Genomic DNA, 22710 nt, shown 5'->3' on the forward strand with positions numbered 1-22710 from the left:
ATTGCCCTTTTTATGGATAGTTAAGGAACAGTGCAGAGCAAGGACAAAGATGTGGATTTTAAAATAGAAAAATAGAACTTTTTAATTTAATTAGAACTATAATTTAAGTGGAGCGCAAGTGCCCAAGTTAGATAGCTCTTCTTAGAGATGAACAAACAAAATAAGTCAATTCATTCTGAATATATTCTCATTCAAAGGAAACAGCATTTGACGGAATTTTAAATTTTTGAAATATTTTATGCAGGTTTCAGTTCAATTTTAACTGAAACCCATATCAAAAGCTCCTCAAATTCCATTGCACCATAAATCACTCATTTGAAGTTCACAACTAAGTGTCTTCCTATGGCCATATTCAGAAAACAAACATTTTACCATCAAATAAACTGAGGTCTCTGAGTAACCTTGGTCCATAAAGCCCTTCCAAGATGCTTTCGAACCCTGTAAATAAAATGTTCATATGTTAGCTCACAAATGCAATAAAGTATCTTGACACAAAGTACTGAAAGTATTTCATCACTACCACAAGATATTTTTCTACTGATTCCACAGTCCGAATACAAATTAACATATTTCAGCTTTAGCTAAAATTAAAATTTGCCTACAATGCTGCTTATGGTACCGGTAATAGCAAGTGGGGTGCAGGAACGAGTTCCAAGGCACTCACGTAGTGTGGGGCAGTGCAGGTAGCCGATTTGTGCTCACTTACAGCAGAGTCAAGAGGTTCTGGATTCAAGTTCCACTCCAGGACTTGGATCACATAATCTAGACAGACACTTTAGGCAAGGCACTGAAAAGGGATTGTGTCGTCAGATATGCTGCCTTTTGGAGAAAACATGTGGTCATGAAGATCTGAAAGAACAGCAGAGGAGTTCTCGCAGTATACAGGTCAACATTTACTTTTTAACCAAGACTACCATTAGAATCATCCAAGCACTCATCTCACTTGCTGATACTTGGCCCTGTTATGCAAAATTGGATTTGCCTATAGAAGAGTGATTACACTTCAAAATAAAGTAATCTGCCCGTGAAGTGCTTTGGGATGGTTTGAGATCATGCATTTCAGGTCTTTATAAATAACTTTCCTTTAGGCATGTTCCAAAGTTCTAGAACTAACAATCCACCAACTTGAATACACAGTTCAGACATAACAGTTATTGCAGTAGGCATTTCTTTTTGTATTAAACAGAGATCTTTCAGTTTGATAAAGTCCGATATTATGCAAACACAAATAATGTATATATTAAAAAATCCATTTCAGCATCAAGCAATTTGTGTTGCTTCAGCCAAAAAAAATTGATGAAGCACACATGTGGTGAAAGCTTTCAGATTGAAGCATTCGACAAAAGCAAAATTGCTAGTCCTGTTAAGAAGCCAATTGGTACTGAAGGAAAGAATTCTTTGTCCTCTAGAATGATTCCAAGGGACTAGGAAAGCAAAGAGTGGAACAGGATGAGATACCTATAGGAGAGAAGGTGCTAGGAGATGGGAAGAAGAAACCAAGACTTAGTGCTAAAAGTCAACAACAACAGTTTAGGTGAGTTAGTTGGTGGTAAGTAGAGCTAAGTGTGGAGGCATTTGGCATGTGGAAACCTGTTGTCATCCAGGCCAGTTTTTGTTTGATTTCAAACTTCTTGCTCAAAAAAAAACAATATTTTGGAGAGTGAAGAAAATAGTTGATTACTTGACAGAGTTCGAAGTGGAAGTGAAACACGGGGTAGTTGGCGTTACTGTTTGTAAGGAGGGAGTGAAAAAGCTTGACCACAATAATCATTCAAAGAATGTCCAAAGAGTCAGAATGCACAGATACAATCTGACATTGTACTCATTAACTGAACGAGATTCTGCAACTTTCGAAAATGTCATTCTTCAACCCTGTTCATTGCAAGCAGAGCATTGGCAAAGCTACCAATAGCCTCAGCACCCTGTGCCATAGAAAGGAGCCACAACTCACAGCTATACTCGATACTCAAGTGCGCATTTGGACATGTGTAGGCCAGGATTGCGGTCTACTACTCTAGTTCACAAATGAAGAACCATTGCGCCAGGAAGCACCATACTCAGCAAAGCTTTAAAAAAGTCTCATGCAGTCAACTAATCAACAAATCCATAACTGCACAAGCACAACTTTCATAAATCTGATGTGGAGATGCCAGCGTTGGACTGGGGTGGGCACGGTAAGTCTCACAACACCAGGTTAAAGTCAAAACAAGGTTTATTTGGAATCACGAACTTTCAGAGCGCTGCTCCTTCATCAGGCGACTCACCTGATTAACCTGGCAATGTGAGAATTCTGGGCATCACTGTGCTCACCAATGGAACTTCCTATTAAAATGGGGTGATGATATGCCCTAGTTCCATTATCAAACTATACATGTTAAGTTGCTGCATGCAAGGTTATATTGATTTACAAAATCAAATTCAGTTTTTTCACTCTATTCTGGGATTTTATTGAAAGTGTCCTGTGGACAGCATTTTAGATTGTAATACTACTTTGAAAATTAATGCCAATTTTCAATTAATACTAGTTACTACATCCCTTTTTAAAGGGGCCATTTAGTATCATAACATCGCTAAAAATATTGCCAAATAAATGGCAAGCCACACTCGCTGTTAAATAGTATTAACAGCTTTTACAGAACTTGGAGATGAGCGGAGCTGGAACGGGATAGAACAACAATACCTTCGTTATCTTAGAAAATAGATTCAAGTCTTCCTCCTAAACCTTCATGATTTCCATGTTCTCATGCTAAATTCAAGATTTCGGATAACCAGCCAAAATTACCCCATTTCTCCCTTGGTATTGCTGGAAGGAACTAAATAAGACCTGCATTAATCCTTTAGTGACTTCTGCTGGAGACAATGGAGCAACCAACAATAGAATGTCAAAACAGATTGTTGCACGGCTCGACAGAAAATGATTCTTATCAAAGGTCAGAAAAGGCATCCCAGGTTACTGTGATAAAGGTAAAACACAAGGTTAGCTTACCCAGGCAAGATCTAGTTATACCTCACTATCAGCTCTCTTAATTCCTCCAGTGTTGCTATATTACTAAATAGATAAGCAAGGAACCAAGGGAGTGCAGTCTCACCCAGCTGACAGTGGAGAGGCGAGCCGGACGGTACCAACCGTCATAAATCATATTTTATTAGCAGTTAAATATGAATTTTATTTTTCAAAAGTTAGAATCACAAATCTAGATACTGACTCCAGGCTTAAATTAAGATAAGAATGTAGAGACCAGCTGACCCATCAAGTCTGTACAATAATCACCATTATTAAAATAACACTGTTAATGTAGAGAAACATAGCAAAATGCTTCACAGGCAACATAAAAAAAATGCTGAGCCAAAAAGACGGCTAAAACCTTGATGGTAGATGCAAATTTTAAGGCATATTTTGAAAAGAATATATGGAGACAATGAGGTTAGGGAGGTTTAGAAAGCAATCTCCAAGCTACGAGGCTTAATTGGCTGAAGTCATAAATGCCAATGATGTGACAAAGGGAAGCACAAGGTCAGAGGAATAAAGAGAGATGGGGCTGAGTTTATAGAGGTATAGAGGGGCATTAAAGAGTAGCAGAATTTAATAAGAGGTGTTTTGGAAGACCCTTCGAATCCACAGCAATGATGACAACAGCATGAGCTTGTATGGCAGCAATTGGCCTTGACTGACAGCAGTCTGAGTGTCGGCTGTGGTACTCTTAGCTGCAATGGAAGCTGAGACATTGACCATCAGGTACTATTATCACGGTTGGTTCCACAAGTGTGTTGATGGAGTTTATTGCCAGTCCCATGCTCCAAGCTCTATGCCAAGGCGGTGCTAGATGCCATGCTCCTAAACAGAGTTTCTGACATTCAGCTCCATGGCTCTTTTCCCACTGCCTTCTCATTGTATACTTGGGAGGACTTGCATCCATGAAGTGGGTAGAGGACATCTCTTCATTCTAATTCCTCCACTCTCCAGCACAGCATTGGAAAACCCTTGGTGCATACAACCTCCCATGATTATAGACTGCTTGTTCCCAATGATCAAAAATAATTCATTTTAAGCACCACAAGCATGATTTAACACGTAACGATTTTGTGCCCCCTACTGATGCATTAAGCTAAAAGAACAGTATTGTTATTGCAAGTTGCAGGCAGCAATCATTACAATAAACAAGCAACATGAAGCTAGTGTATTCCCTTCACAACAATCCGTACACCTGTTTTCAGAGGCTAATTTAGCCTCCAAAAAGGGCACTGAAACCATCAATAGCTTGAGTGTAGATTGATCAGGGTAACACCAAGGATGGGAAACTATAATTGAGGAAAATTGCACAATACTGGGATAATTCCCACTAAAGCAGAGCGAATGTGATTTAAACCAGATGACTTTAAAACCATGATGGGTTTTATAGAAGAGACCACAGGAAAAATACTATTTTCTTTAGTTTGAGTAGAGAAGAGAAGTCAACCAAAGAGTGAGGAGATTTAAGAAAACTCCATTAAACGTGGAAATCACGGTAGCACAGTGGTTAGCACTGCTGCTTCACAGCTCCAGGGTCCCGGGTTCGATTCCCGGCTCGGGTCACTGTCTGTGTGGAGTTTGCACATTCTCCTCGTGTCTGCGTGGGTTTCCTCCGGGTGCTCCGGTTTCCTCCCACAGTCCAAAGATGTGCGGGTTAGGTTGATTGGCCAGGTTCAAAATTGCCCCTTAGAGTCGTGAGATGCGTAGGTTAGAGGGATTAGCGGGTAAATATGTGGGGGTAGGGCCTGGGTGGGATTGTGGTCGGTGCAGACTCGATGGGCTGAATGGCCACAGGGAAGGTGGATGAGGCACAGACTCTTTAAGGGCAAACTGCAGAAATATTTGAAGCACAGAACAATTTTTCTAATCAATTCATTCTTGGAATGTCGGTATCGCTGGCATTTCTGTCCAGCCCTATGCATTAGGGCTGCAATAGACCTTTCTTCTAATGTCTCACCAATGGTCACTTTTATAGACACCGATGGGATTCTAAACCAGGTCAGTCTACAAAACATCTGCTCTTCAATCACATTTAGTCCTTGTTTATATAGGAAGATGCTTTCACATTAGTTTTGTTTTAAAATTTGGAGAAAATGGCTTGCAATTTGAGCTCCAATCATGACAAATTAAGCCAAGACATATGAAACTGCCATTTACCTCTGCTTTTCTTCATATAGCACAGTGAGCAATGCAGGTAGGACCTAATAACACAAGGCACAAATTACCTTTAATTCCAAGCTGCCCAAATCCCAGCATTACTACTTTGAGTTCTTTCCTACTTTCTTTGTATTCCTCCAGAGCTCCCTCCGTTTTTAGCTGCCTGGACCTAACGTACGCCACTCTTTTCTTTATGACCAATCCCTCAATTTCCCTGGTTATCCACGGTTCTCGAATCCTACCCTTCCTATCCTTTTTTACAGGCACATGCCTATCCTGCAGCCCTAACAACTGTTCCTTAAAAGACTCCCACATGCCAGATGTGGATTTACCCTCAAACAGCCTCTCCCAATCAACAGCTGCTAATTTCTGCCTAATCCCACTAAAGTTAGCCTTCCCCCAATCCAACACCTTACCCTTGGGACACCACTCATCCTTTTCCATCACTATCCTAAAGCTAACAGAATTGTGGTCACTATTTGCCACATGTTCCCCTACCGAAACTTTGAAGACCTGACCGGGCTCATTCCCCAGTACTAGGTCCAGTATAGCCCCCTCTCTAGTCGGGCTATCTACATATTGTTCCAAAGAACCTTCCTGTACGCATTTTACAAATGCCTCCCCATTCAGACTCCCAGCCCTACACGATTTCCAGTCTATACCAGGGAAATTGAAGTCTCCCACTACAACAACCCTATTTTTCCTGCACCTATCCATTATCCCCTGACATATCCGTTCTTCCACTTCCCTTGGGCTGTTGGGGGGGCCTGTAGTATACCCCCAACATAGTGACTGCGCCCTTCCTGTTTCTGAGCTCCACCCACAGTGACTCGTTACACAGCCCCTCTGAATTGTCCTCCCTCTGCACCGCTGTAATATGCTAACTAATACTGCTACTCCCCCACCTCTTTTGGCCCCTCCTCTGTCTCGCCTAAAACACTTGTACCCCAGAATATTCTGCTGCCAGTCCTGTCCCTCTTTAAACCAAGTCTCTGTCACCGCAACCACATCCAAGAACTCAAATGAGGAATTAGAAGGGCAAAAAGGGGTCACGAAATGTCCTTGGCAGACAGGATTAAGGAGAATCCCAAGGCATTTCATACATTAGGAGCAAAAGGGTTGTCAGGGAAAAAATCGGACCTCTCAGGGACAAAAGTGGGGAATTATGCTTAGAGCCCAAAGAAGTAGGGGAGATCCTAAATGAATACTTTGCGTCGGTATTCACAAAGGAGAGGGAGGTACATATTGGTACCAACGACATAGGTAAGAGAAGGGACGGGGATTTAAAGCAGGAATTTCTGGAGCTGGGCTGGAAGCTGAGAGCCAAGACAAAACATGTGGTCATCCCTGGTACATTGCCGGTGCCATGTGATAGCGAGTTGAGGAACAGGGAGAGAGTGCAGTTAAACATGTGGTTGCAGGGATGGTGTAGGAGGGAGGGTTTCAGATACGTGGATAATTGGAACACATTCTGGGGAAGGTGGGACCTGTACAAACAGGACGGGGTGCACCTGAACCAGAGGGGCACCAATATCCTAGGAGGGAAACCCCGGCTCTTCAGGGGGGGTTTAAACTAATTTGTCAGGGGAGTGGGAAAAGGAGTTGTAGTCCAGAAGTCAGTGAGGGTGGTGAGGTATTGGGGAAGGTATCAGGGTCAAGGATGGGTACCGGTAGACAGGAAGGTGGGTTGAAGTGTGTCTACTTCAATGCAAGGAGCACCCGGAACAAGGTAGATGAACTTGGAGCGTGGATTGGTACTTGGGACTACGATGTTGTGGCCATTACGGAAACGTGGGTAGAACAAGGACGGGAATGGTTGTTGGACGTTCCGGGGTATAGATGTTTCAGTAAGTGTAGGGAAGCTGGTAAAAGAGGTGGAGGAGTGGCATTGTTAATCAAGGATAGTTTAATGGCTGCGGAAAGGCACTTCGAGGGGGATCTGCACACTGAGGTCATATGGGCTGAGGTTAGAAATAGGAAAGGAACGGTCACATTGTTAGGAGTTTACTATAGGCCCCCAAATAGTAATAGAGATGTGGAGGAAGAAATTGCTAAGCAGATTATGGATATGTGTGGGGGTCACAGGGTAGTTGTCATGGGGGACTTCAACTTTCCAAATATTGATTGGAACCTTTGTAGGTCAAATAGTTCGGATGGGGCAGTTTTTGTGCAGTGTGTGCAGGAGGGTTTCCTGACACAATATGTGGATAGGCCGACAAGAGGTGAGGCCACATTGGATTTGGTACTGGGAAATGAACCGGGCCAAGTGTTAGATTTGGTTGTGGGAGAGCACTTTGGAGATAGTGACCACAATTCGGTGTCTTTTGTTATTGCAATGGAGAGGGATAGGGCCGTACGGCAGGGCAAGGTTTACAATTGGGGGAGAGGTAATTATGATGCGATTAGGCAAGAATTAGGGGGCATAAGTTGGGAACAGAAACTGTCAGGGAAAGGAACTAATGAAAAGTGGAACTTTTTCAAGGAACAAATACTGGGTGTCCTTGATAGGTATGTCCCTGTCAGGCAGGGACGAAATGGCCGAGTGAGGGAACCATGGTTCACGAAAGAGGTGGAATGTCTTGTGAAAAGGAAGAGGGAAGCTTATGTAGGGATGAGGAAACAAGGTTCAGATGGCTCGATTGAGGGTTACAAGTTAGCAAGGAATGAGCTGAAAAAGGGGCTTAGGAGAGCTAGGAGGGGACATGAGAAGTCCTTGGCGAGTCGGATAAGGAAAACCCCAAGGCTTTTTACTCTTATGTGAGGAATAAAAGAATGACCAGGGTGAGGTTAGGGCCGGTCAAGGACAGTAGTGGAAACTTGTGTATGGAGTCAGTAGAGATAGGCGAGGTGATGAATGAATACTTTTCTTCAGTGTTCACTAAGGAGAGCGGCCATGTTTTTGAGGAAGAGAAGGTGTTACAGGCTAATAGGCTGGAGGAAATAGATGTTCGGAAGGAGGATGTCCTGGCAGTTTTGAATAAACTGAAGGTCGATAAGTCCCCTGGGCCTGATGAAATATATCCTAGGATTCTTTGGGAGGCAAGGGATGAGATTGCAGAGCCTTTGGCTTTGATCTTTGGGTCCTTGCTGTCCACGGGGATGGCGCCAGAGGACTGGAGAATGGCGAATGTTGTTCCTCTGTTTAAGAAAGGGGATAGAAATGACCCTGGTAATTATAGACCGGTTAGTCTTACTTCGGTGGTTGGTAAATTGATGGAAAAGGTCCTTAGGGATGGGATTTACGACCATTTAGAAAGATGCGGATTAACCCGGGATAGTCAGCACGGCTTCGTGAAGGGCAAGTCGTGCCTCACAAATTTGATAGAATTTTTTGAGGAGGTAACGAAGTGTGTTGATGAAGGTAGGGCAGTTGATGTCATATACATGGATTTTAGTAAGGCGTTTGATAAGGTCCCCCATGGTCGGCTTATGATGAAAGTGAGGAGGTGTGGGATCGAGGGAAAGTTGGCCGATTGGATAGGTAACTGGCTGTCTGATCGAAGACAGAGGGTGGTGGTGGATGGAAAATTTTCGGATTGGAGGCAGGTTGCTAGCGGAGTGCCACAGGGATCAGTGCTTGGTCCTCTGCTCTTTGTGATTTTTATTAATGACTTAGAGGAGGGGGCTGAAGGGTGGATCAGTAAATTTGCTGATGACACCAAGATTGGTGGAGTAGTGGATGAGGTGGAGGGCTGTTGTAGGCTGGAAAGAGACATAGATAGGATGCAAAGCTGGGCTGAAAAATGGCAAATGGAGTTTAACCCTGATAAATGTGAGGTGATTCATTTTGGTAGGACTAATTTAAATGTGGATTACAGGGTCAAAGGTAGGGTTCTGAAGACTGTGGAGGAACAGAGAGATCTTGGGGTCCATATCCACAGATCTCTAAAGGTTGCCACTCAAGTGGATAGAGCTGTGAAGAAGGCCGATAGTGTGTTAGTTTTTATTAACAGGGGGTTGGAGTTTAAGAGCCGTGGGGTTATGCTGCAACTGTACAGGACCTTGGTGAGACCACATTTGGAATATTGTGTGCAGTTCTGGTCACCTCACTATAAGAAGGATGTGGAAGCACTGGAAAGAGTGCAGAGGAGATTTACCAGGATGCTGCCTGGTTTGGAGGGTAGGTCTTATGAGGAAAGGTTGAGGGAGCTAGGGCTGTTCTCTCTGGAGCGGAGGAGGCTGAGGGGAGACTTAATAGAGGTTTATAAAATGATGAAGGGGATAGATAGAGTGAACGTTCAAAGACTATTTCCTCGGGTGGATGGAGCTATTACAAGGGGGCATAATTATAGGGTTCGTGGTGGGAGATATAGGAAGGATATCAGAGGTAGGTTCTTTACGCAGAGAGTGGTTGGGGTGTGGAATGGACTACCTGCAGTGATAGTGGAGTCAGACACTTTAGGAACATTTAAGCGGTTATTGGATAGGCACATGGAGCACACCAGGATGATAGGGAGTGGGATAGCTTGATCTTGGTTTCAGATAAAGCTCGGCATAACATCGTGGGCTGAAGGGCCTGTTCTGTGCTGTACTGTTCTATGTTCTATGTGTTGACTGGGAGTGTCTCGGAGGGGAGTGTTGACCCGTTAGAGAAAATCTCCATTACAAGGGAGGAAGTGTTAAAGAACAAAGAACAATACAGCACAGGAACAGGCCCTTCGGCCCTCCAAGCCCGCGCCGCTCCCCGGTCCAGGATTGAATCCTGAATCCAGGATCCCCGCCCAATTTTCCAGCCTATCTACATACCAATATCCTATCCACCGAGCTGTCCCTCACAGCTACGATGCTTTGTTCATCACAACCTATTAACTCACCCCCACCCCCCCATTCCAGACCATGTGATCTCCAGGGAGGGGCGAAAACCCAGAGTGAAAACCCCAGGGCCAATATGGGGAAAAAAAATCTGGGAAATTCCTCTCCGACCCCCTGAGGCGATCGAAACGAGTCCAGGAGATCACAATGGCCCTGATCGGAAAATGCTTCCCACCCTAGTCATTTCCACTTCCACGAACACCATATGAATTCCCTGCCCCCGAGACAGGTTCCCAACTATCCGCAGTCTCGCTCTGTACTGGCACCAGCAAGATGATCATAGAATGAAGCCTTAAAACGAGAAACAAGGAACAATTAGCCCGCGCCGCTCCCTGGTCCAAACTAGACCACTCTTTTGTATCCCTCCATTCCCACTCCGTTCATATAGCTGTCTAGATAAGTCTTAAACGTTCCCAGTGTGTCCGCCTCCACCACCTTGCCCGGCAACACATTCCAGGCCCCCACGACCCTCTGTGTGAAATATGTCCTTCTGATATCTGTGTTAAACCTCCCCCCCTTCACCTTGAACCTATGACCCCTCGTGAACGTCACCACCGACCCGGGGAAAAGCTTCCCACCGTTCACCCTATCTATGCCTTTCATAATTTTATACACCTCTATTAAGTCTCCCCTCATCCTCCGTCTTTCCAAGGAGAACAACCCCAGTTTCCCCAATCTCTCCTCATAACCAAGCCACTCCATACCAGGCAACATCCTGGTAAACCTCCTCTGTACTCTCTCCAAAGCCTCCACGTCCTTCTGGTTTTTGGTGTTAGGTTTTTTAGGAAATATAAAGACTGACAAATCCCCAGGGCCTGATGGAATCTATCCCAGGCTGCTCAGGGAGACGAGAGATGAAATCGCTGGTCCTCTAACGCAAATCTTTGTCTCGTCACTGGACACAGGTGAGGTCCCAGAGGATAGCTAATGTGGTCCCGTTATTAAAGAAGGGTAGGGAGGATAACCCGGGAAATTATAGGTCGGTGAGCTTGACGTCCGTGGTAGGGAAGTTGTTGGAGGGGATTCTTAGAGATAGGATGTATGAACATTTAGAAAGGAATAAACTCATTAACGATAGTCAGCATGGTTTGTGAGAGGGAGGTCATGCCTCAGTAACCAGCTTTTTGAAGAAGTGACTAGAATGGTTGACAAGGGATGTTGTCTATATGGACTTTAGTAAAGCGTTTGACAAAGTCCCTCATGGTAGGTTGGTGCAAAAGGTTGGATCTCATGGGATAAAGGGGGAGGTGGCTAGATGGGTGGAGAACTGGCTTGGTCACAGAAGACAGAGGGTGGTAGTGGGAGGGTCTTTTTCCGGCTGGATGCCTGTGACTAGTGGTGTTCCGCAGGGCTCTGTATTGGGACCTCTGCTGTTTGTGATTTATATAAAAGATCTGGAAGAAGGTGTAACTGGGGTGATCAGTAAGTTTGCGGATGACACGAAAATGGCTGGACTTGCAGATAGTGAGGAACATTGTCAGAGGCTACAGAAGGATATAGATAGGCTGGAAATTTGGGCAAAGAAATGGCAGATGGAGTTCAATCCAGATATATGCGAAGTGATGCATTTTGGTAGAACTAACGTAGGGGGGAGCTATACGATAAATGGCAGAACCATAAAGGGTGTAGATACGCAGAGGGACCTGGGTGTGCAAGTCCACAGATCCTTGAAGGTGACGGCACAGGTGGAGAAGGTAGTGAAGGCGGCATATGGCATGCTTGCCTTTATAGGACGGGGCATAGAGTATAAAAGTTGGGGTCTGATGTTGCGATTGTATAGAACGTTGGTTCGGCCGCATTTGGAATACTGCGCCCAGTTCTGGTCGCCACACTACCAGAAGGACGTGGAGGCTTTAGAGAGAGTGCAGAGGAGGTTTACCAGGATGTTGCCTGGTATGGAAGGGCTTAGTTATGAGGAGAGATTGGGTAAACTGGGGTTGTTCTCACTGGAGAATATGGGGTGACTTAATAGAGGTGTATAAAATTATGAAAGGCATAGATAGGGTGAACGGTGGGAAGCTTTTTCCCAGGTCAGTGGTGACGTTCACGAGGGGTCATAGGTTCAAGGTGAGGGGGCGGGGAGGGTTAACACGGATATCAGAAGGACGTATTTTACACAGAGGGTGGTGGGGGCCTGGAATGCGCTGCCGGGCATGGTGGTGGAGGCGGACACACTGGGAACGTTTAAGACTTATCTAGATAGCCACATGAACGGAGTGGGAATGGAGGGATACAAAAGAATGGTCTAGTTTGGACCAGGGAGCGGCGCGGGCTTGAAGGGCTGAAGGGCCTGTTCCTGTGCTGTATTGTTCTTTGTACTTATGATACCCAAATTTTGTTGGTTATTTGCACATACCAATTACTCCAGATAATTCATTGGTCCTTAAACCGCTAAAAAGATTAATGATCACCATCTTATTGTAGGACCTTGCTCTGCACAAAATAGCTGCAGCAAATGTCTATATGATAGCCACGCAATTCAAAGCTAACGAACAAACAGAAACATTTTAGAACACCCTGAGAATGTAAAAGACACCATATATAGACAAGTATTTTCTTCCTGTCGACTATATACAAATACATTTTGCTTAGTAGGCAGCTGGGATATAAAATCAACGATGTTGCAAATCAATGAAATATTTTTGTCTGGAACTGTCCAATATCGCTGCCAAAGTTGATCATTTTCAACATGGTACCATACATACTGGACAAAAAAACCTCGGTTTTATTAAAAGCAGCTTTTATAGCTACTGGTGAACAAAGCGATAGATGATGTTCTGCCATAAAAGAAATCTTTCATGTTGTGGACAGCTTCCTCACTACAATATTGCTGTATGCTTAATTTCAAGCAGCAATATATTTTCTACCACTATGAAAGCCAAGACTGACAAATCATTTACACCAGAAAATAAACTGGAGGCATCATCCTAATTTAAACCTATTCCCTCCCACATACACTTGTTTTGCCTTGGTTTTTGATAACATACTCAATGAATCTGTCTAATCATAGAGCTGTCAAAAGCTCATTCTCATTTTGATTGCACTCGCAGAAATGTAGGACAAGCAATGAAATTTATCAACACAGGAAGCAATGCATCTCTAGAGTTTTTCAAAAGAATTCACAGACTTAAAGATCCACCTCTTACTGTTAGGACCCAATTTTAAAATGTTCATTTGCACTAGCAGTGATGACAAAGAATTCCTGACAATTCTTACAACGGTAGCCAAATTGCTCAAGAAAATCAACCCCAATGTTGTTTATGACTGGTATGGAAATATGTTGCATTTATGCCATATAAACTTATGGAAGATTTTTCTCCACCCTGCTAATCAATGGAAAAAATAAGCTCGTCAACCTGGTCAGTGATGACAACAAGTTAGGTATATTCTCAGTATTTACACTGAAATATATATATTTTTTATTCATTCCTGGGGCATGGGCAGCACTGGCTGGCCAGCATTTATTGCCCATCCCTAGTTGGCAGAGGGCAGTTGAGTGTCAACCACATTGCTGTGGCTTGGAGTCACATGTAGGCCAGATCAGGCAAGGACAGCAGGTTTCCTTCCCTAAAAGGACATTAGTGAACTTGATGGTTTTTGCCGACAAACAACAATGGTTTCATGGTCATCAGTAGATTCTCAATTCCGGATATTTTTATTGAATTCATAGTCCACCATCTGCCATGGCAGGATTTGAATCCAGATCCCCAGAACAACCTTGGTTTCTGGAAAGAAAGCCATATGGAATTAAGCTATTTTTCCAACTTATTGAAAATCTAAAATGGTTCATGCTGGAATGGTGAAAATTAAAGAGGAAGGGAGAGGCAAGGCCATGAAAGGATTTACAAAGGAACATTTTACGTTGAAGGGCCTGAAACCAGTGTAGGTCAGCAAGGACCTGAGCAGAACCAGAGGCCAATTAAAATACAGGTAATAAAGTCTCGGGAATGAACTTTATACAGCATGGAGGATTTCAAGGAGAGATTTGGAATAGTGGAACTTGAAGGTGAAAAAGGCATGCATGAGAGTTTTAGCTGAGGCAGATGACGTTTGAGTGACAGTAGGTGTCTTTTGAAATTAGAGTTACGCAAACATATGAAAATGTTCCAAGTTCTGATGCTTTATGCATCAGGAGACAAGACTCCCTTCTTTCCAGTTAGTCTCCTGAGGAAGGGTTAAAATCTCAATTAAACACCAAGGACAATTTCTTGAATAACAGAGCAGAGATGCTATTTAGCCCATCATCCTTGTTTGAAAGTTATCCGATTAGTTCCACTCCTCTGTTCTTTTTCCACAAATCTGAAATATTTCCTTTTTAAGAAAATCTTCAACTATTTTGAAAAGGTAACATTGGATCGGTTTCATCTTTCTTAAGGTAACACATTCCAGATCTTAGCATGTGGCATGTATTTTTAAAATCCTTAATCCTTGTATCCTCAGTTTCTTTTGCCAATTCAGATGGGCTGAATGGCCTCCTACACTAACAATTGTCACTCAGCGCCCTATTGTCACAGATCCACCTGCCAATTTATTTCAGGGGGAGAGAAATCTAGACATTTCCTCTTCTCTTCAACCTCTCCAGACAATCAAAACTAGTCCAGGACACTATACCGATGACAAATATGATTCGACACCTACCACATATACAATGCCATCGTCATGTAGCTATGGACTGGTCCAGCACACTCGAATCAGCAGTCAATGCCCTGGCTAATGACTTCCTCCATAAACTTATAATTCAACAGGAAAAGAACAACCTCACATCTAACCCACCACCCAGGTGCCCAAACCTAATGGAATCCCAAGTTCCCCCCCCACCCACTCCTCTGAGACTGCACCTCACACTGGCATGGAGGCACAGGCGGTGTCCAGCTCCATTGTTGCTCTGCACATCTCAGTCATTTTTTCCAGGCTATGGCATTCTGTCATCTGGGAATAACACTTGGCCAAAACATCACTGGTCAGTGTTGCACATTATATTCTATGCCTCTTCAGAAGAACCTTTATTTTCCTTATAAAACCCAGCCCTCACCATGAACCCATGAGGCCATGCCTCAGCTGCAGTATGCTTTGGCACAACCCTGCAATGTTTATATTCATCGGCTACTTCAAGACCCTCATCTTGTGCTTTTGTTGCTTTTTGGGCAAAGTTATTGAGCTGGAACAGTTCAGTTGAAGTAATGGACTGGTGAATACATAATGCAAGTATGTACAAACTGTAATAATTACATACTGAACATTGCCATGCTGCTTTATTACTATTTGGGGTCACATTCATTTTCCAGTGTAAAAATGGGGTGGTTTGGAAAGTGCGTACCGAACCTATTTGTTTCTTTGTGAAATTTATGTACATGAACACTGGCTATCCAACTAACTAAAATAATGTCAGCATACACACACACAAACACATCTTAATTTTATAGGACTTCCAATTAAATCATTAGACCAATAAATCTCTCATATATATGTACATATTATAGACTCAGCTCCAAGTTAATCTGAGTAGTTAGGAATCATCTACAAATTATTTATTTGAACGTTCCTCCAAAGGTTCAACATCATCCAGCATGTGTGGATATCAAATAGGGACAGAAGCTCAGTTTAGGATCAAATAAAAGGTACAGGAGGATGAGACACAAAATGGTGCATTTTGCACTTCCACAACTGGGGAAAATTTTTATCACATCAAAAGGGTGCCACAGTGGGTTAGCACTGCTGCCTCACAGTGTCAGGGACCCGAGTTCAATTCCAGCCTTAGGCGATTGTGTGGAGTTTACATGTGTCTGTGCGAGTTTCCTCAGTGCTCCTGTTTCCTCCCATAGTCCAAAGATGTGCCGGTTAGGTTGATTGGCCATGATCAATTGCTCCTTAATGTCAGAGCGATTAGCAGGGTAAATACGTGGGGTAACAGGGATAGGGCCTGGGTGGGATTGTTGTCGGTGCAGGCTCAAATGGCGTCCTTCTGCAATGTTGGGATTCTATGATTCTTCTATTCCAAGACAGGGTGCACTGATAGCAGAGGGCGTAGACGAGTCAAGTGGAGCAATGGAGAGTAAGCGCAGGGCAGGGTTAGTTCTACATCGTGAAGCAGACCCCATGTCTTTTGATTACACTGTCAAAAGGTAGCATGTAGGAGGCAATACCACAGGGGCAGAAAGAGAAGTCATTATCGAAAACTTTCTGGCTATGATTAAGAGTGGAAAGAAGCAAGGGCAGTCTCTTTGAAGTGTAAAACAGAAGAAAGGCTATGGCTGCTGCAATCTGCTTCAAAGAAGGTAGAGGGACTGTGGAGATAGAGGAGGGCAAGAGCACGTAGTTCATAGTTACAAAGGATATCATTTATCACTTTGATTAAGGCAATAAACAGAGGAAACCTTATTGGAGAGGTTCAAACAACGATTTATGGGAAAGATGAGCTTGGACGTGGAAGGTGAAAACATGTTCAAGGATGAGAGGAAAGGGAGTGTGGTGAGGGACAACAGTTTAAAAAGACAGAAGGTTGGAAGTATGCTTTTTGAAGAGGGCAAAGACAGGAAATTTTAAAGGAAGGGAGACTGTACTAAAGGAGAGGGAACTATTTTAATTCCAAAATTATGGGTCAGTGTTCAAGCAATCAGATCAATTAAATAAAATCCTTTTTAACCTCGTTTAAGTGAATGGGCAAGAAGATAGCACATGAGAGTATAACTATAGGAAAGTCTGAAGCTATTCACTTTGGTCATATGTATAGAAAAGCATCATGTTTTAAACTTGTGAAACTTGTAAATGTTGATGTTCAAAGAGACTTAGCATGTACAATGAATGCAGAGAGTCAGCGTGCAGGTGCAGTAAACAATTAGAAAACAAATGGCATGTTGATCTTTATTGCAAAAGGGTTAAAGTACAAGAATAAAGAAGTCTTGCTAGAATTGTACAGGGTTTGAGAGACTGCATGCAGTTTTGGTCTCCACATTTAAGAAAGGATATACCTGCATTGGAGGTGGCACAGTGAAGGTTCACTAGATTGGTCCCTGGGATGAGGAAGTTGTCCGATGAAGAAGGGCTAAGTAAATTGAGCTTGTATTCTTTGGAGCTCAGAAGAGGGGCAATCTCATTGAAAGCTACAGAAACCAGCCTCCCATCCATCGACTCTGTCTACACTTCCTGCTGCCTTGGCAAAGCAGCCAGCACAATTAAGGACCCCACGCACCCCAGACATACTCTCTTCCACCTTCTTCCGTCAGGAAAAAGATACAAAAGTCTCAGGTCACTTACCAACCGACTCAAGACAGCTTTTTCCCTGCTGCCATCAGACTTTTGAATGGACCTACCTCGCATTAAGTTGATCTTTCTCCACGCCGTAGCTATGACTTAACACTACATTCTGCACTCTCTCGTTTCCTTAGCTATGAATGGTATGCTTTGTCTGTATCGCGCACAAGAAACAACACTTTTCACTGTATACTAATACATGTGACAATAAATCAAATCAAAAAATTTTGAGGTGGTTTGATAGGGTTGACACTCATTGCTTTCACCGATTGTTAAGTCTAAAACACTGAGCGCAGTCTCAATATAAGGAACCAATCATTTAAGTCTGAGATGAGGAGAAATTACTTCACTCAAAGGGTGTGGAGACTCCATTGTTGAATGCATTTAAGACTGGGATTGTTGAACGCATTTAAGGCTGGGATGACCAATTTTTAGTCTCTCAGGGAATAAAGGAATATGGGGAGGAAGCAGGAAAATGCAGTTGAAGCCCAAGAACAGCCATGATCATATTAAATGGCAGAGGGATAATGGGCCACATGGTCTACGTCGGCTCCTATTTCTTGTGTTCTTTTACAAGTTTCCAATATTATGGAGCCAACAAACTACAAAGGAACGCCCTCATCCCAATAATGTGGAAATGCCGGCGTTGGACTGGGGTAAACACAGTAAGGAGTCTAACAACACCAGGTTAAAGTCCAACAGGTTTATTTGGTAGCAAACGCCACTAGCTTTCGGAGCGCTGCTCCTTCGTCAGATGGAGTGGAAATCTGCTCTCAAACAGGGAACAGAGACACAAAATCAAGTTACAGAATACCGATTAGAATGCAAATCTCTACAGCCAACCAGCGGTCACAGGCATTCAGCCTCTGATCTTCGGGTAAGCGTTCTCCAAGGCGGCCTTCATGACACACGACAGCGCAGAGTTGCTGAGCAGAAACTGATAGCCAAGTTCCGCACACATGAGGACGGCCTAAACCGAGATGTTGGGTTTATGTCACACTATCAGTAACCCCCACAGCTTGCCTGCTGGACTTGCAGAATCTCACTGGCTGTCCTGTCTGGAGACAATACACATCTCTTTAACCTGTGCTTAATGCTCCCTCCACTCACATTGTCTGTATCTTTAAGACCTGGTTGGCTGTAGAGATTTGCATTCTAATCAGTATTCTGTAACTTGATTTTGTGTCTCTGTGCCCTGTTTGAGAGCAGATTTCCACTCCATCTGACGAAGGAGCAGCGGTCCGAAAGCTAGTGGTGTTTGCTACCAAATAAACCTGTTGAACTTTAACCTGGTGTTGTTAGACTCCTTACTGTGCTCATCCCAATATGTGGAGATGCCGGCATTGGACTGGGGTAAACACAGTTAGAGTTTTAACAACACCAGGTTAAAGTCCAACAGGTCTATTTGGTGGCAAATGCCATTAGCTTTCGGAGCGCTGCTCCTTCGTCAGATGGAGTGGATATCTGCTCGCAAACAAGGCACACAGAGACACAAAATCAAGTTACAGAATACTGATTAGAATGCGAATCCTCCATCTGACGAAGGAGCAGCGCTCTAAAAGCTAATGGCATTTGCTACCAAATAAACCTGTTGGACTTTAACGTGTTGTTAAAACTCTTACTGTGCTCATCCCAATATGCAGAGTAAAGCAAAGTAATTCATCCAAAGTTGTGTTAACTTCTACAGTTTAAGTCTTGCATGCTGTTACAAAACCCAAGTAAAAATAGCTGCCAAATCAAATAGATAAGCTACTTTTGAAAAATTACACGCTTGCCCATGTACTTCTTTTGCATGATAATTAGACTCCCATGTGAATGATTTATATAGTCCATTCCATCAATCCCTTTCAAACAAAAGCTTTATAAATATCATCATCAATACCTCTGGCTATTTTCCTTTACTGCAGCTGCACTTTATATTCTGAAATGCAGGTTATAAAATCAATGTGGGTAATACAATTGAGAAAATATGGTATAGAACCAAGGGCTATACTGCAGGATGCCAAGGTTATAAAAAGTGCCAGGGAACAAAGGCCTGGGCAAATCAGGTGATTATGATCAAATTGACATTCTTCAGCTCATCCTTAAGAACAAATGTCTTTTTAGAAGCTATTGTTTTCCAGTATTAACACGTAAAAGGAGGTGAAAAGACAATTGAAGTGCTGTAACTGACAGGGTTATAGACTACAAGCTGTAAAGTTGGATTAGGCTAGGTCGCTCTATTTTGGCTGGACAGGCATGATAAGCTAAGTGGCTTCAAATTTCTATGTATGTCAGATCAGCACAGACAAGGTGGCTGGGGGAAAGACAGAAAGAGGCACCAGGGACTAGCCACACATGTTGACCCAAAGTGATGAGAGGATCAGAGCTGTGATTTCCAAGCAACAACAACATGGTTGGCAAATGCTACATCATGCATAGCTGAAAGGCTTACTCTTGGGACAATGAAGCGCTTGTCCTCCAGAGTAAAATTTCAATGCTAACGACAATCATCCAATATCTAACAGGAGCCTACATGAGGTTTCCCAAATGGGAGGTATGTCAGAACAGAACTGCAAAGGTGGGCTGGAATGGAGATCCAGTTAGCAGGATGAGAGAGATACTGTTGATGTGAATATCAAAACAGAACAGTAAAGTATTTGTTTGCACATCATTGCAGTCTGTATATTTATTCTCCACAAGATATCAACCATGCCATGAAGTACATTCTGCTTTGCAGTCTTGCTAATTGAATGGAGACATCAACTCTAAGTCTCATTTCTGAAGCATTTGCCAAATGAATCCTAACACTTGCCAGTGTTCAAGGCTTTTGAATTTTTCTCCCCTTACAAATCCCAGCAATATAATGTATTCTTGGCAGTGCTAATCATCATGGAAGTAGCTCACATGCACCATCTGCTAGTCGATTAAATAATTACTACACATTTTCAAACTCAGCAAAACTCTGAACTTCAGTAGCAAATCAAGATGTGTCTTGGCACTGACTGCTGAAAAATATCATTGCACTTTTGCAGAATTGTTTCACTGCTACGAAGGAAGAGATACTGTTAAGGATCTTGCCTTTCTTTGTTTCTCTTGTGAAGGTACCAACTTTACTGGTGCAGGTGTCCAAGGCTGCAAGCAGCCACAAAGTACCATACCAAGTAACCATTGTTCACACACGGACTGAGCTAGGGATGCAGCTATTGGACCATTAAAAATGCCACACAATCAAAAACAACTTTTATTTACATGGTGACTTTGTCCCAATCAAATGTAATTCACACGTTAAATTTACAAGAGTACCACCAAGCATGGGCTCAGGAACATAATCCGAACAGACCAGATGTACAAGCAAGTTCAATAATTTAAAATTAATCCCTACAACTCCAGGAACAGAGCACGCTAGAATGTGAACCATTAACCAGCTCATTCCCTATATTTATCCACTAACTCATTTGCAAAAAGCTCAAGAGCATCAACCCAATGCTAGCTACACAATTTGCCCACATTCCTCCACCACTACATACTCCCTACCAACTCAAACATCTTCCCTTTCAAAAAAATAAGCATGATCATCAAGGTTTACAATTTTTCCTCAAATTACACAACTCGCATGCAAAAATATGATCCCAGAACGCTAATACAACAGTTTAACTTACTTAAAATCACTTTAAATTAACAGCACTAATATTAATGGCACAAAAATGCATTCTCTGAATGGAGAGATAAAAAATTTCCTGTTTGGTCAGAAAATCTTCGTTTTAGAACCATACTCTTTGATGGAAACTAGCAATTTTAGGAATCCTATTATACCACACCTACAGTAATAAACTTGTTTTAGAAGGGAGAGCCAGGTGAAGAGAATGAATTGGAAAGTATTGCACTTTAGTCTACTGGCATCTGATTCTGAAGCTGAAGTTAACCTGTACTGGAAGGTACAGGACTAACTTCATGACTCAAAAGCCAAGGTTTTGCAGCTTGCAGTCCCTCAAGAGGCCAATATGTCTTTCCTAAAGTGTAGTACCAAGAAGTGCTCAGTCCTCCTGGTGTGATCTAACCAGGACTTTGTATAGTTCAGCATAATGCATCCAGGATACAGTATCTGTAACCTGAAGAGGATCAACCACCATTGTGGGTTGGATCTCAAACAATGACGAGACCGAGTACAGGAAAGGGATAGAGAATCTGGTGAACTGGTGCGACGACAATAATCTCTCCCTCAATGTCAACAAAACAAAGGAGATAGTCATCGACTTCAGGAAGCGTAGTGGAAGCCCTTGTCTACATCAGTGGGAATGAAGTAGAAATGGTCAAAAGCTTCAAGTTTTTAGGTGTCCAGATCACCAACAACCTGCCTTGGTCCCTCCATGCTGACACTATAGTTAAGAAAGCCCACCAACGCCTCTTTCTCAGGAGACTAAGGAAATTTGCCATGCCCACTATAACTCTCACCAACTTCTATGGATGCACCATAGAAAGCATTCTTTCTGGTTGTATCACAGTTTGGTATGGCTCCTGTGTTGTCCAAGACCGCATGAAACTACAAAGGGTCATGAATAAAGCCCAATCCATCACTCAAACCAGCCTCCCATCCACTGACTGTCTACACTTCCTGCTGCCTTGGAAAAACTGCCAGCATAATTAAGGACCCCGTGCACCCAGACATACTTGCTTCCACCTTCTTCCAAAAGGAAAAAGATGCAAAAACGTCTGAGGACGCGTACCAACTGACTCAAGAACAGCTTCTTCCCTGCTGCCATCAGACTTTTAAATGGACCTACCTCGCATTAAGTTGACCTTTCTCTACACTCTAGCTATGACTGTAACACTACATTCTCCACTCTCTCCTTTCCTTCTCTATGTTTGGTGTGCTTTGTATAGTGCGCAAGAAACAATACTTTTCACTGTATACTAATACATGTGACAATAATAAATCAAATCAGGAAGATCAGCCATAACCCACCATAACAAAGAAACAAAAATCATTTTTAAAATAAACTCAAGGCAGGGTGTTTTGTTCTTTCAGCATCCAAAAAAAAACTACGGTTTATTACTTTGCTCATCTTAAAATCTAAAATTTTAAGCAATTTTAGAAACTGAATTCCACTGAATTTTTTGAAAGAGATAGGGGAGAAGTAGCAATTTATATGAACCTCCAGGAAACATTTAAAAGTCCCTCATAAAAGATTGTTACAGACAGGAAAAGATAAAACAATCCTAATCTTTCCCCTCATCACCCGTCAAACAGAAAGGTGTTTTTGTTGATTTTCTTTCTCCATACGAGATGACATATTTCCCCAACCCTTAAGTGATCTGACCCTCTATTAATAACACCAAGGCAAATTAGAGATGGGCAAAATCGGGGGTTAGTTCACTTCACTCGCTCAAAATGCAGGAAGAGGGTTTCCACGAGTTTTCTTGATGGAATATGGCAGACAGCCTCCTTTAGCTTCACAAGGCAACATATTTGGAGGCATGTGTGCATGAAGATGATTAAT

At 42.8% G+C, this 22710-nt stretch overlaps 1 protein-coding gene across 8 annotated transcripts in view; it reads right to left on the minus strand.

Moving 5' to 3' along the window:
* lcorl (ligand dependent nuclear receptor corepressor-like) overlaps positions 1-22710 on the minus strand; it is a 130830-nt gene that overhangs the window by 88133 nt on the left and 19987 nt on the right. For all 8 annotated transcript variants that reach the window (XM_078215338.1, XM_078215330.1, XM_078215351.1 and 5 more), the window contains exon 2: positions 373-438. In XM_078215338.1, coding sequence (XP_078071464.1) covers positions 373-438 — 66 coding nt within the window. The remainder of the gene's footprint in view (positions 1-372; positions 439-22710) is intronic.

Source organism: Mustelus asterias, chromosome 1 (genome assembly GCF_964213995.1).
Source record: "Mustelus asterias chromosome 1, sMusAst1.hap1.1, whole genome shotgun sequence".
NCBI classification, from domain to species: domain Eukaryota; kingdom Metazoa; phylum Chordata; class Chondrichthyes; order Carcharhiniformes; family Triakidae; genus Mustelus; species Mustelus asterias.